The 16,141-nt window shown below is 37.1% G+C and overlaps 1 protein-coding gene across 2 annotated transcripts in view; it reads right to left on the bottom strand.

The window, feature by feature from the left end:
* LOC123549270 (heat shock factor protein-like) overlaps nt 1-16,141 on the bottom strand; it is a 49,100-nt gene that overhangs the window by 27,408 nt on the left and 5,551 nt on the right. For both annotated transcript variants that reach the window (XM_045337210.2, XM_045337209.2), the window contains exons 2-6: nt 11,331-11,439; nt 9,024-9,163; nt 4,457-4,587; nt 2,979-3,054; nt 2,442-2,627 (exon numbers count right to left, since the gene is read on the bottom strand). In XM_045337210.2, the coding sequence (XP_045193145.2) occupies nt 2,442-2,627; nt 2,979-3,054; nt 4,457-4,587; nt 9,024-9,163; nt 11,331-11,439 (642 nt within the window). The remainder of the gene's footprint in view (nt 1-2,441; nt 2,628-2,978; nt 3,055-4,456; nt 4,588-9,023; nt 9,164-11,330; nt 11,440-16,141) is intronic.

Genomic DNA, 16,141 nt, shown 5'->3' with positions numbered 1-16,141 from the left:
GTCGTAAAATTTCTTTAATGGAATTTATGCATTATTTTACTTTATTTTCATGCACTACTAAACTTTCTATCAGGTCCTTACTACAACTTATAACATAACTGTCAGTGTAAGCCATGAGAAAAGTGTGCATATTGTATATTGAATACAATGAGATTTAAACAAATGTAGGTCATATTTTGTCTGCCTGATCAGTTGTTGTTAAAAGGACCTATTTGATTTTTCTTTCACTTTTGACCAATGTTTTATATTGGCTTCAGTTTATTGGTCAATTCAGAGTTGTTCCCCTTAGATTTTCTAGGGTAGGTACCATCTCTACAAGTGACCCCAGGGGCATAATTTGAATAATCTTGTTAGAGAAGCACTAGGCAATGCTACATACCAAATATCAAAGGCCTAGGCCTTGAAATTTCAGACAAGAGGATTTTTAAAAGTTTTTTCCTATATAAGCCTGTGTAAAACTTGGGACCCCCAGGGCAGGGCCTCTTTTCACCCCAGAGGCATAATTTGAACAATTTTGGTAGAAGACCACTAGGTTATGCAACATACCAAATATTAAAAGCCTATGCCTTGCAGTTTCAGGCAAGAAGATTTCTAAAGTTTTTTTCCTATACAAGTTTATGTAAAACTTGGGACCCCGTTGGGTGGGGCCTTTTTTCACCTCAGGGTAATAATTTGAACAATCTTGGTAGAGGACCACAAAGCAATGCTACATACCAAATATCAAAGGCCTAGGTCTTGTGGTTTTAGACAAGAAGATTTTTAATTTTTTTTCCTAAATACACGTCTATGTAAAACTTGGGACACCCTGGGTGGGGCCTCTTTTCATCCCAGGGGCATAATTTGAACAATCTTCATAGAGGACCATTAGATGATGTCACATGCTAAATATGGAGGCTCTAAGCCTTGCAGTTTTGGACAAGATGTTTTAAGGTTTTTCCTTTCAGTTGCCATGGCAACCAGAGTTCTGTGTGGAATTCAATTCTTTGAATAATTTTGAAAGGGGGTCACCCAAGGATCATTCCTGTGAAGTTTGGTGTAAATCTGCCCAGTGATTTTGAAGAAATTGTTTTAGAAATTGCTGACGGACACATGACAGACGACGCACGACTGACGACAGACATCGAGCGGTCACAAAAGCTCACCATGAGCCTTTGGCTCAGGTGAGCTTAAAATAACTCACTACTTAATTAGCGTACAAGTCCTTTTCAAAAAGATACTGAACTGAATCATTGCAGTCTCTTTTAATTAATGACAATATATTAATGCACACGCCATGCTTGAAACAGTATCAAACCTGGTCTTCCCCTGCCTTCAACTCATATATCAATTCTAACATTAATTTAACAAAATCAAACTAGAGCTATCACTAAAGGTGATGAATGTACCCCCCGCATGCACTGACACAGTACATTGCAATTTGACACACACAAGACTGCATAATTATGTGGACTGTATGTATATAGACTGTATGTATACAGTATAGTAACAAAAAACAAAGTCCCATAACTATGCAGAATATTTATCTAAAAGAATGTAACATGCCCCATGCACAACTAGGGTTGGTACTGATCACTTGTGTGAAGTTTCATTAAATTGTGTGCAAGGGTTTGGTAGATTAGGCACGCACAAGATTGCATATGCAGACTGTATGTACATAGTATGTTAACAAGAAACAAAGTCCCATAACTCTGCAATTTTTGTTGCTGAAAGAACCTAACATGCCCCATGCACAACTACTGTTGTTACTGATCAGTTATGTGAAGTTTCATTAAATTGTGTAAGGGGGATGAGGAGAGATGGTGCGCACAAGATTGTGTCTATGTCTATAGTATAGTAACAAAAAACAAAGTCCCATAACTCTGGAATTTTTTTTTCTGAAAGCACCTAACATGCCCCATGCACAACTACTGTTGTTACTGATCACTTGTGTGAAGTTTCATTGAATTGTGTCAAGGGGATGAGGAGAGATGGTGCGCACAAGATTGTGTCTATGTATATATTATAGTAACAAAAAAACAAAGTTCCATAACTCTGCAAATTTTTTTTCTAAGAGAACCTAACATGCCCCATGCACAACTACTGTTGGTACTGATCACTTGTGTGAAGTTTCATTAAATTGTGTCCAGGGAATGAGGAGAGATGGTGCGCACAAGATTGTGTCTATGTATATAGTATAGTAACAAAAAAACAAAGTCCCATAACTCTGCAAATTCTTTTTCTAAAAGAACCTAACATGCCCCATGCACAACTACTGTTGGTACTGATCACTTGTGTGAAGTTTCATTAAATTCTGTCAAGGGGATAAGGAGAGATGGTGCGCATAAGATTGCGTCTACGGACAGACGGTCAGACGACCAGACGGACAGACAGACAGACAGACAACCTGAAACCAGTATACCCCCCCTTACAACTTTGTTGTCGGGGGGTACAAAAACACTCACTGATTTCACAACATATTCTGGCTGCTGCAGTTCCTCTATTGACATCTGTTTACTGTATCTTGGACGTTTCGCCGCAACCATCTGACTCCCATCATTTATCATTAACGGCATTTTCCGTTTCGGTAAACCGGATCCTGGCATTCTGGAGTTACCTCCACCAACCAAATGAACCATGAATTGAATTAACTGAAATACAGATTTATTGTAAGATGCAAATCTTACAAAGGAGTTCTACTTTAAAAGACTATGACTGGCTAAAGGGAAGTGAATGGGTGTCTTTGTTACAACTTTCTCACTGAAATTAAACATGATATTTGTAATGATGTTTGTGTTTCTGTAAATAAACCATGTAATTTCTAGCACAACGGTTACTGCAAAACATGAATTCTTTGAAAGTCAAAGAAGATAGCTACCAATAAATCTCTGATCAGGTCATATTACAGTAAAATATAGCATACATGTATGTCTGTTTGTGTTAGGTATCAACCAAACTAAACTTGTGTATGGATACAAGTGTTGCAGTATATCAAACACTACCTTATTTACAATCTGCTGTTGTTTCAAATGTTTCTGTCTCAGAGATGCTACCTCCCTCCACAAGGCCTCGTTTTCTCTGTAATATTAAAACATTAATGGGTGCTCCAATGTCAGCAATGAGTTTGTATTAATATTCAGCAAACACAGTTTAAACTAGATGGTGTTTTTTTGTCACAAAAACATATGTCTCCCCTCTATGTATGCACAACTAGGCTTGGTACTGACCACTTCTGTGAATTTTCGTCGAAATCTGTTGAGCAGTTTGACCTGTGAAAGCCAAACATGATTTTTCTATTTTTACCTCTGGTGGCCATTTTGTGCAGCGAAGCGGAACATGCCAGCGACATGCATAACTGGGGTTGGTACTGATCACTCCTGTGAAGTTTCGTCGAAATGCAGCCAGCAGTTTGACCTGTGAAAGCTGGACAAGATTCTTCTACCTTTAGCTCTGGTCGCCATTTTGTGCAGCAAAGTGGAATGTGTCGGCGATATGCACACTAGGCTTGATACTGATCACTTCTGTGAAGTTTCGTCAAATTCTGTCCAGCAGTTTGACCTGTGAAAGCCGGACAAAATTTTTCTATTTTTAGCTTTGGTGGCCATTTTGTGCGGCAAAGCAGAACGTGCCAGTGACATGCACAACTAGGCTTGGTACTGATCACTCCTGTGAAGTTTCTCCAAAATCCAGCCAGCAGTTTGACCTGTGAAAGCCAGACAAGATTTTTCTATCTTGAGCATGGGTGGCCATTTTCTGCAGCTAAGCGGAACATGTCGGCGATATGCAAAACTAGGCTTGGTACTGATCACTACTGTGAAGATTCATCAAAATCCGGCCAGTAGTTTGACCTATGAAAGCCAGACAAGATTTTTCTATTTTTAGCTCTTGCGGCCATTTTGTGCAGTGAAGCGGAACATGCCAGCGATATGCCTGTGATATGCACAGCAGTTTGACCTGTGAAAGCCTATAGGGGAGACATAATTCTGAATGACTTTTGGTACTGTATCAAAATCTTCTTCAACAAGCATTAACACTTCCAAGAAAATGAGAGAATGATTATCTTAAGACTTTAATAACTTTAGTGAGAACATAAGCACTGGATCACAGCTGCAAAACAAACAATGTCCCATGTATCATTTAATAAAAGAACTCATTTTATGATATAGAGGAAAAAATTTCATCCAGCACCTGTGCCCTGGATATATGAATACAGTTACAATAGTGTGTCCAGTGTTTGTGAATTTTAACCTTACATCATGCCATCCATTTACTGTAATTTAAACATTAAATGTATGTCAGCAATGTACCAACTGAGATTTCACTTATTTCAATTCCTTAACTTCTAATATTTCCTGAAAAAAACTAGTATCTGACTTGCATAACTTATCAATCCATTTCATACCTATCTTTACTTGGTACTTTTATAGGACATAAATCCATAATGCTACATAAATTGGTAGACTACATTCAAAATTCATACTTCTTCATTTTATCCATTTTTGAAGAGAGGTTTTCCTGTTTTCCTTTCATTAACTGAACATCAGTTAACACCCGGTTTACATCTTCCTCTTTCAGTTTCAAACCTGGTTCCGTCTTGACACCAACCACACCCTGTAAGTAAAACAAAACAATGGTCAGAATGTTTATCTTAATGATCTCTAGGCCAAGTTCAAAACTGGGTCATGTGAGGTCAAAAACTAGGCCACTAGGCCAGTTTAAAGGAAAATCTTGTTAACACTCTAGAGGCCACATTGTAAGTTTGAAACTCACGAGAACTAGTCAGAATGTTTTTTGTGAGGTATTGTGACCGATCATTGTCTGGCGTTCGATCGTTGGTCGTCCATCAACATTTGCCTTGTTAGCACTCCAGAGGCCAAATTTGTGACCCAATCTGTATGAAACTTGGTCAGAATGTTTGACTTGGTGATCTCTCGGTCAAGTTCGAAACTGGGTCATGTGGGCTCAGAAAGTAGGTCACTAGGTCACCAAGTCAAAGGAAAATATTACTCAGGTGAGCGATCTAGGGTCTTCATGACCCTCTTGTTTTTCAATTTCAATGCATTTACTCATATCTGATGGTTATTTTAAGCATATTTTTGTACCGTTATTATCCGGACTCAAAAATTTGGTTACTTCTATTTAGTTCTCCAAAATGTTCAGACTTGATTTATGTTTTGAAATGGTAATTCTGTACTTTTATGAACATTTTTCTTCAGTATTTTGTGACACTATGGCTCAAAGAAAACAATTTGATTTAGGATTTGTAGGTGGTCAGAAATGTTCTAATGACAGTCACAGTGATAATGACAGTGTGTGTGGTATGCCAACCAAACATCCTGAAAAGCTTATTATGACTCTTGAAAATCTGATTTTGACCTTTGAAAACTTAGGCTGAAGAGTCAATGGCTCTTGAGTTTCAGAACCTACATGTACCGAACGCCCTGCTCAGTTTTTCAAATTCGCTAAATTTCGACCCAGTGAAAATATGTTCTTTTACAGTAGTTTGTAAAAGGCTAAAATACAACAAGAGATCACAGAGTGATCTTGGCGCCCACCAATGTGCCATTTTTGAGTGTTCCAAATTTCAAGTCTTAATGAATAGCTCAAGGTCAAATTTCATTTCCGTACACATCACTGTGCATGTGGTCCAAATTCGAAAGCTGTAGCTTGAGAAATGTGAAAGTAGGTCACTAGATCAATTTCAAGGACAAAGTTCTTTGTACACAAAACTATGCATGTGCATCAAGTCTGCAGGCTGTAGTTTGAGAAATTTGAAAGTAGGTCACTAGGTCAATCTTAAGGTCAAAGTTTATTTCGGTACACAAAACTATGCAAGTGGTCCAAATTTGAAGGCTGTAGCTTGAGAAATGTGAAAGTTGGTCACTAGGCCAAAATCAAGGTCAAATTACACTTCAGAACACAAATCTATGCATGTGGTCCAAATTTAAAGCCTGTACCTTCAAAAATGTGAAAGTAGGTCACTAGGTCAATGTCAAGGTCAAAGTTTGTTTCGGTACACAATCCTATGCATGTGGTCTAAATTTGAAGCCTGTAGCTACAGAAATTTGAAAGTAGGTCACTAGGTCAATCTTAAGGGCAAAGTTCATTTCGGTACACAAAACTAAGCAAGTTGTCCAAATTTGAAGGCTGTAGCTCAAGAAATGTGAAAGTAGGTCACTAGGTCAAAATCAAGGTCATATTTTATTTCGGAACACAGAACTATGCATGTGGTCCAAATTTGAAGCCTGTACCTTCAAAAATGTGAAAGTAGGTCACTAGGTCAATGTAAAGGTCAAGGTTTGTTTCGGTACACAAAACTATGCCTAAGGTCCAAATTTGAAGGCTGTAGCTTGAGAAATGTGAAAGTAGGTCACTAGGTCAAAATCAAGGTCAAATTTCATTTCAGAACACGAAACTATGCATGTGGTCCAAATTTGAAGCCTGTACCTTCAAAAATGTGAAAGTAGGTCACTAGGTCAATGTCAAGGTCAAAGGTTTTTTCAGTGCACAAAACTATGCATGTGGTCCAAATTTGAAGGCTGTAGCTACAGAAATGTGAAAGTAGGTCACTAGGTCAAAATCAAGGTCAACTCATGTCAAGGTTCATCTTGCCACTCAAAACCATACATGTGGTCCAAATCTGAATGTTGTAGGTTATTGACAAGAAGATTTTAAAAGCTTTTCCCTTTACAAGTCTATATGAACCATGTGACCCCCAGGGCGGGGCCATATTTGACCCTAGGGGGATAATTTGAACAAACTTGGTAGAGAACCACTAGATGATGCTACATTACAAATGCCAAAGCCCTAGTCTTTGTGGTTTGGACAAGAAGATTTTCAAAGTTTTCCCTATATAAGTCTATGTAAACCATGTGACCCCCGGGACGGGGCCATATTTGACCCTAGGGGGATAATTTGAAAAATCTTAATAGAAAACCGCTAAATGATGTCACATACAAAATATCAAAGCCCTAGGTCCTGTGGTTTTGAACAAGAGGTTTTTCAAAGTTTTTCCCTATATAAGTCCATATAAACCATGTGACCCCCGGGGCGGGGCCATATTAGACCCAAGGGAAATACTTTGAATCATCTTGGTAGGGGACCACTAGATGATGCTTCATACCAAATATCAAAGCCCTAGGCTCTGTGGTTTTGGACAAGAAGATTTTCAAAGTTTTTCCCTATATAAATCTATGTAAATTATAGAAATAAACAAAGGGCTATAACTCATTCAAAAATTGTTGAACCAGTCTGATTTTCAGCGGGACACAACTAGGGTACCAATACATCATTCTGACAAAGTTTGGTCAAAATCCCCCTGGTAGTTTCTGAGGAGATGCGATAACGAGAAATTGTTAACGGAAGGACGGACGGACGGAATGACGGACGGACGGACGGAAGGACGACGGACCACGGACGCAGAGTGATTTGAATAGCCCACCATCTGATGATGGTGGGCTAAAAATACAGTAAAATTGTCTAAGCAGTTAATCAAGGAAAGGTACAAGAGTGCCCTTTCACGACAGGTTGTTGCTTAATACTGGATAATTTGCTCTAAATCTTTATGAAATTTGGAAACAGCAAGGCAAGTTGATACTTAATTATATACACTGGTTTAACTGTAATCTGTTATTCCTTTTTTATTTATGAAATTTGTATCTGTATGAAGCTTACCACCTATACTCTATATAAATGTAGCTACTGCTATACTGTGCCTGAAAGGGCTTAAGGACTTTTATTAAACACACAGATTAAAGAAAAGATCTTTTTTTAGCCAAAATCTCAAGCTCAGTCCCTTTAATTGTCATAAAAATTGGTCCAATACATATATTTCTGTTTCTGGTCAGACCTTTTTTCCATATAATATAAGGAAGAATGACCTATTTTGTTTTTGTACCACAGCCAAACATGAATTCATGATGAAAATGCAAATCTTCAAATCTGATAACTTATACTACAATACATGTCAACAAAGCAATCATGTAAATTTTAATACATTTCAACCTTTAATTACTTTAGTTTATAAATACTGCTGTACAACAGGTTAATCAAATTGACTGCAGAATGGGCCAAAAAAGTTTTTAACCTTTACCCTGCTAAATTTCTAGAACAGACTGGTCTATCATTCAGTTTGGTCAGTACCATTTATTATTCGAAGGGGTGTTCACTGCAAATTTACTGAATAGCAAACAGTGCAGACCATGATCAACTTACACGTACGTGCAGGCTGATCTTGGTCTGCACTGGTTGCAAAGGCAAAATCACTTGCCGCTGGCAGGCTAAAGGTTAAGACTTAGTAAGACATGAAAACTGGTCCACCCTATTCATTCAGAGCTTTTAGCAACATTTTATCTTTTCAAATGGGCAGTTACTGTATATGCAAATAGTTGTCAATGAAAGAAGACCAATTAATTACACTGATTCATACAAAAAAACAAAAACATACTATGACCTCAAGTGACCTTTTGAATGACTCCTACAGAACAGAATGAAACAAACTGCTTAAAGGGGTTGAAATTAACGTCATAAATATACATCAGTACAATGTTGCTTTTGATGTTGTCATTTGCACTAATGGGAGTACACAGGTACATTATGGTATATTGTTACATGTAGGTATACGACTTGTGAAAATTAATATTTACCGCATTTCGTTGATTTTGTCGTTTTTTGGTTTTGTGATGCACCCCAACACAGGTTATATGGTGCTAAAGCAGGACTGAAATTTTTTGTCTCACATCTCATTTACATTGAAAATAAAAATATGAGGTATGGAATCAAAACTTTTATACCTGCTGGAATCAGAGAGATACAGCAAAACCAAGTGTTTAGACCCAGTAAGTCACCTCTTAAGACCCAGTGGTTCAAATTCTTTTTATTTTGAAGTTGTTCCAGACCCACATGGGACTAACCCTATTTTAAGAGAACATTTTCTTTTTTTAAATTTGTTTGGTAATACAGTCATAGACTCATACACATCTTGGCAAGCCCTCCTACATGTATATTTAAGTGTTAATGAAAATTTGCAAGTACAGAAGGACACATACCCCAGCACTAGTTGATTTACGTTTTATGTTTTCTAGTAAATATTCCTGTCCCCTCATGAAGTATGGGTGGTGAAATTCTATATCATCTGACTCGGTCTTTATAGCTCCAGATTCCAAGTGAACAACTTTTCGGAAACCATCTGAAATACACAAAAATATAAACTACACACCAACATTACTGTAAAGCAGAAATTTTCGCGAGGGTTTAATTTTCACGGGGCCCTACATCTCGTGAAAATTAATCCTCTTGTAAATATTCGACAATAGTATAATTCAAATTCAAGTACATTGTGTGACACCATTTTTACAATTTCGCGAATATCAAACCTCGCGAACATGCTCAAATTTTCAAAATCGCAAAATTTTGACCCAGCGAAAATATGTGCTTTTACAGTATAAAAAAAATAAAAGAGTACCGTTATTGTCAAAGAAAGAATTTTGTCTGCCGTGAAGCTGAAGGTTTGATTAAACTTAAAATTTGACTAATATTACACATTTCAAAAATCTACAAATTGTAGTAAAATTGTTAGCTGTTTTAAATAAATATCTACCGGTATTAATAAAAAAAATATTTTCAGCAACAATTCAAATTTAACCTAGAGCTATCACTGAAGGTGATGTATGTACCCCCAAAATGCACTGACACAGTACAGTACATTACAATCTGACGCACACAAGATTGCATAATCATGTGGACTGCATGTATATAGACTCAATTAAAGATATGTAATAAAAGTCATAGGTCACCAGTATTGAAAAAGAGTTATCTGCCCTTGAAACGGCATTTTTGGGGGCCTTTTATTGCATATCCTTGTTTCTTAGATGATTGTCCTTCAATATCCAAAGTTTGAAGAAATTCTGTTACTGGGAAAAATTTCGCCCATCTCATATACAGGGACTCCAGCGTACGCCTTTAATGGGTTTTCCTGTATATCTAAAGCTATACACACCCATTCTCTAAAGAAGATCAGAACTATTGCACAAATCTTGAGAGCTTAAAACACAGGTACCTGAGACATAAATAACTTCAGCCAACATACTGACTACAGTCTACAGTACAACAGAGTAGAACAAGAAATGCGGCAATGCCACGAAACCAGGTTTTCAACACTTTTCATAAGAATAAACAAGAGTGCCAGAATGTCACAATATACGCCCGTCACAGAAAATTTCTTTACTCTAGCACCTGTATTTGCAGATGTAATTTTAATTTTGTGGTTGTTTAGTAATCATTGTAATTCTTTTGTTTTTCTAAGTCCACAAAAAAACTCCTTACCAGGTAGAGATACCTTAAAATACACCTAAAATTAGAAAGTAACAACTATGTTGTACCACAGAAAAGTGGTCTTGGTTTTTCCCTACGGTCAATTATAAAAAAGTAACAATATAAGTTATTTATAGTAACAACTAAGGGAAGTTAATCTTAAAAAAAAAAAAAAAAAAAAAAAATACAACAAAAAAAATTGTAAGTCCACACAGAAATCCTTACCAGGTAGAGATTGGTCAAAATACACCTCAAAATTGGATGTAACATGCATGTTGTACTACAGAAAAGTGGTCTCGATTTTTCCCTACGTCTAGTAATGAAAAAGTTACAATATAAGCTATTTATAGTAACAACAAAGGGAAGTAATTCTAAAGAAGGGAACTGCGCAAGACACTTCATCTCATGATGGTGTATAATTGTGCCAAGTTACATCAAAATCCCTCTATGCATGAAGAAGATATGCTCTGGACAAAGTTTTCATTCTTGTATCCTTTGACCTCTAAGTGTGACCTTGACCTTAGACCTAGGGACCTGGTTTTGCGCACGACACTCCGCCTCATGATGGTGAACAATTGTGCCAACTTTCATCAAAATCCCTCCATGCATGTAGAAGATATGCTAACCCTAACCCTAACCTAACCCTAACGCTATTTTTAGTAACAATGACCTTGACCTTGATCCCAGAAACCCCAAAATCAATCCAAGCCTTTGTCTTGATATAAGCTACATACATACCAAGTTTTATTCAAATATCTTTACCGAAACAAAAGTTATTGACTGGAAACCCTTTTTCTATTTTAAGTAACAGTGACCTTGACCTTGACCCCAGAAACCCCGAAATCAATCCCAGCCTTTGTCTTGATATAAGCTACATACATACCAAGTTTTTTTCAAATATCTTTACCGAAACAAAAGTTAGTGACCGGAAACACCAGTTTGACGCCGCCGCCGCCCGCCCGCCCGCCCGCCCGCCCGACATCTACCCCAATCTAATAACTGCCCGAGGGAAGACGGCAAGTTTATAAAATACTGGTACTTACACATGTTAAGCTGTCTGATAAAACTGGCTATGTTGCTGTGTTTGAAGTACAGAGGTAGAATTTCCTTGGCAAACCTTGCCTGGTCGTACACATGGAAACTCATGCCAGACTGAAATATAGAAAATACATCTGAATCAAATCTTTAAAATCAAAGAAAACTAAATACAGTTGAAACTCAGCATCTTGAATTCCACGGGTTCAAGCATTTTACTTTGAGATACTGGTACTGATGATAAACCTTGGAAATATTCAATTGCAATCGGTTATTATAAAACTGAACACACCATCAAATAGTTTCCACTTATAACACCAACTGGTGTAAACAAAAACAAAATTGGTAAATATTCTGTATAAATAAATGACTTACATTTATTTGTATAAAAAATATTTATCCAAAATTACTCGGGAAGAGGGTGTTTTTTTTTGTGCATGCTCACTGCCGAAACATGAAGGCCTGACATTGGGTCACTTTTCATTACTTGATCAGAAATGACTGTTGCAGCTTTTTGAGAAAGTTTCAATATAATAATACAAAGAAAATTTTGTAAATGACAAAGTGGTCGAATTTATCATCAGTCAACGTTCATACAGTCCCCATTTCACATACCCCTTTCAGGGCCTCACTTCTTGTGAGTTTGCTTACTAAATATGAATTTGAATTATGTAAAGTTTTCAGCAAAGGTTAAGCTTTATTTTGATACCATTGATTACAAATTGCAACAAGAGCTGTCCGTAAGACAGCCAAGCTCGACTATTCGAAATATTGTCCCAGAAGCAGGAAAATATTACCCAAAATGTTAAATATCAAAAGAGTTTTAAGTTCAAAAGGGGACATAATTTTTTCAAGATGCATATCAGAGTTATGAGACTTGCTGCTATCAACTAGTTTTATAACCCTGAAGACACATGTGGAGTTTCATTTCAATATCTGCATTAGTTTTGGAGATAGTAACTTGCATGTAAAACTTTAACCAGAATTTTCTAAGTCCAAAAGGGGGCATAATTTGCTTAAAATACATGTCAGAGTTATGGAACTTGACCAAGTGAGGTTGTAACTGACCTAGAAAAAGAATAAATAAGTTTCAAATCTATAAGCCTTTTAGTAATAGCTGTAAGTACTTGCACGCAAAACTTTAACCAGAATTTTCTAAGTCCAAAAGGGGGCATAATTTGGCCAAAATGAAGGTCAGAGTTATGGGACTTGCCGCTATCAACTAGTTTTATAACCCCAAAGACACATGTGAAGTTTCAATTCAATACCTGCATTAGTTTTGGAGATAGTAACTTGCATGTAAAACTTTAACCAGAATTTTCTAAGTCCAAAAGGGGGCATAATTTGCTCAAAATACATGTCAGAGTTATGGAACTTGACCCAGTGAGGTTGTAATTGACCTAGAAAAAGAATAAATAAGTTTCAAAGCTATATGCCTTTAAATGATGGCTGTATGTACTTGCATGCAAAAACTTAACCAGAATTTTCTAAGTCCAAAAGGGGGCATAATTTGGCCAAAATGAAGGTCAGAGTTATGGGACTTGCTGATATCAACTAGTTTTATAACCCCGAAGACACATGTGAAGTTTCAATTCAATATCTGTATTAGTTTTGGAGATAGTAACTTGCATGTAAAACTTTAACCAGAATTTTGTAAGTCCAAAAGGGGGCATAATTTGCTCAAAATACATGTCAGAGTTATGGAACTTGACCCATTGAGGTTGGTAATTGACCTAGAAAAGGAATAAATAAGTTTCAAAGCTATATGCCTTTAACTGATGGCTGTATGTACTTGCATGCAAAAACTTAACCAAGGTGTGACGCCGACGCCAGGGTGAGTAGAATAGCTAGACTTTTCTTCAAATAGTTGAGCTAAAAATAAAAAAGTTACAGGTAAAAAACCTCATTTTCTGTTCGGATTTATCATCAGTACCAGTACCCAAGTTTTGAGTTGAAATGATATTTTGTGCATGTGTTTTCAGAACAGGTTTTGAAAATGTCTTTGAGATAGCTGGAATATTGAGATAGGCGAGTTTGAGATAATTATATTGAGTTTCAAACGTATATGACAATCTTATTTCATAATTATTAGTTGACTTATCAGTGTACCCATAATAATTCCAACAGTCCATCTGATTCAATCATGTTTCCTCCATACATAATTTTGACATTACAACAACATCAACTGCCCCCAGCATAAAAAACAAGTGAATGAAGTATTGCCATGCAAAACAAGGTCCCCTACTGGAAGGCACCTAATTTTCTCTGCTGCAGTATACCCGGACAGAAAAAAATCCTACTGACCTTTGATTTTTGATCTCAAAGTGTGACCTTGACCTTTAAGCTAGGGTTCTGGGTTTTATGCATGACATGTCGTCTCATCATGGGGAACATTTATGCCAAGTAATATTGTAATCCTTTGATGGATGACAAGAGTTCTGGACAGGACACCAAACAGACCCTGTTCATGCCATGTTAACATTTGACAGCTAAGTGTGACCTTGACCTTTAAGCTAAGGGTCTGAAAGTTGTGCATGACACATCGTCTTATTATGAGGTACATTTGTGCCAAGTAATATTAGAATCCCTTTATGAATGGCAGAGTTATGGACTGGACAGGAAAAAAGCCCTGTTGACCTCAAATTGTGACCTTGACCTTTGAGCCAGGGGTCCGGTTTTTGCACGCATGACATGTCTCATGATAGGGAATATTTATGCCAAGTAATATCGAAATCCCTTAATGAGTGACAGAGTTATGGACCAGAATTATTGCAGACGGACGGAATGACGGACGGAACAGCACATTCCTATAGTCCCCGAATTTCAACCAGTAGGGGACTAAAAACAGATTGGAAGTCTACCTTTTCCTACAATACCATGTCAGTCTCAGACCTCTAGTTCATGTGAATGAAACTTTTAATGAAAGCTACTTTTATTTCCTCCAAAATTTGAAGAGTAGATCTTAAGGTTGCTCAAAAACGTGAGGAAAACAATTATCAAATAAGTATGATAATTACAATATCAATGAAAAACATTAAGTACTAACAATTTAGTTAAACTGGCTCTTAAAAACAAACAGGACATTTACATTATTTGAGCCAAACCATGAGAAAACCAACATAATGGGTTTGCGACCAGCATGGATCCAGACCAGCCTGCGCATCCGCGCAGTCTGGTCAGGCTCCATGCTGTTCGCTAACAGTTTCTCTAATTACAAAAGGCTTTAAAAGCGAACAGCATGGATCCTGACCAGACTGCGCGGATGCGCAGGCTGGTCTGGATCCATGCTTGTCGCAAACCCACTATGTTGGTTTTCTCATGGCACGGCTCATTTTATAATACTTGCTTTATCAGTACAGGTTTTAAAGTAGGACTCAGAGACCCTTCTGTAAATGCTGTATGATCCAAATACAGCCTATAGAACACATTGAAACAAGGAACCCGGTGTCTTGTATTTTACTCTTTTTTTTAGGGTTTTTTCTCTGCAATAGCAAACATGACATCTGGGGTGCCTCAGGGTGGCATACTTAGGTCCCTCCTGTTCCATACTGACATAAATAATATGATGACATGTGTCAAGTCAATTTTTTCATCTTCACTAATGACAGTTTGATTAGACTGGCATCAGTCGTTAGAGTCATTAAATGTAAAGCACTTGGCCATAAAATCAATCCTCTTTGATAGCACTTTCTAAAAAAATTTACAATATCTCTAACCTCTGTCTCTAACGACTGTTGAGATGAGCCTAGAGAGAAAATGTTTTTCTTGAAATTAGTGTCAGTATGAAGAAAGAATAAACTTTATTACAGATAACTTGATCTCAACAGACTTTGTAAGTCTACAGTTTGATGTACCACAAGATCTGCTGTGAAGAAGATGCTAGATAATTACAGGAGGATCTGGAAAATCTACAGGACTGAGAGCAGGAATGACAATCTATGTCATTTCATCCTGAAAAGTGCACACTACTACCATATGCAAAAAAACAAAAACAAGAGCTGTCAGTTGACAGCACTCTCGACTATTCTCAGTGCTTGATAGTATAATATAAGCTATGAGTAAAACTTTAACATTACAATAAGCATATTCTAAGTCGAAAAGGGGCCATAATTCAGTCAAAATGCTTGATAGAGTTGCCTCCTCCTTTTTACAGACTGGGGTCATGATGGTTAACAAGTATGCAAAATATGAAAGCAATATCTCAATGGACTTTGAAAATATTTGGGGTGGTATGCAAACTTTAACATTACAATAAGCATATTCTAAGTTGAAAAGGGGCCATAATTCAGTCAAAATGCTTGATAGAGTTGTCTGCTCCTGTTTACAGACTGAGGTCATGATGGTAAACAAGTATGCAAAATATGAAAGCAATATCTCAATGGACTTTGAAAATATTTGGGGTGGTACGCAAACTTTAACATTTGCGTGACGCTCACGCTAATGGTAACGCTCACACTAACGCCGGGGCGAGTAGGATAGCTCCCCTATTCTTCGAATAGTCAAGCTAAAAAACCATCTGATCAAAGGCAAAACACTTTCTACAAAAACCTAGTATTATGGAGTTACTGTAGCCTCAGACCTATCCTGGGAAAAACATGTTTACAACATAACCAGAAAGATTGACTCTACCATGCCCTTCAGTGGAAGAAAAGTAGCATCATATCCATTAACAGCCAAGTTACCGGTAAATGCCTAGACCCACACACTTTGCAAAATAATCTGAAGCAGAAGTATTTCTTTTCATCTGGGTACAATTTAAGTTAATAGACTTTTTAATAATGCATGTAAAAATCAGAAATACTTCACTGGCTATATGAGG

Source organism: Mercenaria mercenaria, chromosome 6 (genome assembly GCF_021730395.1).
Source record: "Mercenaria mercenaria strain notata chromosome 6, MADL_Memer_1, whole genome shotgun sequence".
Classification (NCBI taxonomy): domain Eukaryota; kingdom Metazoa; phylum Mollusca; class Bivalvia; order Venerida; family Veneridae; genus Mercenaria; species Mercenaria mercenaria.
Note: the sequence above shows the minus strand (reverse complement) of the source record. Positions and strands in the feature narration are given on the sequence as shown.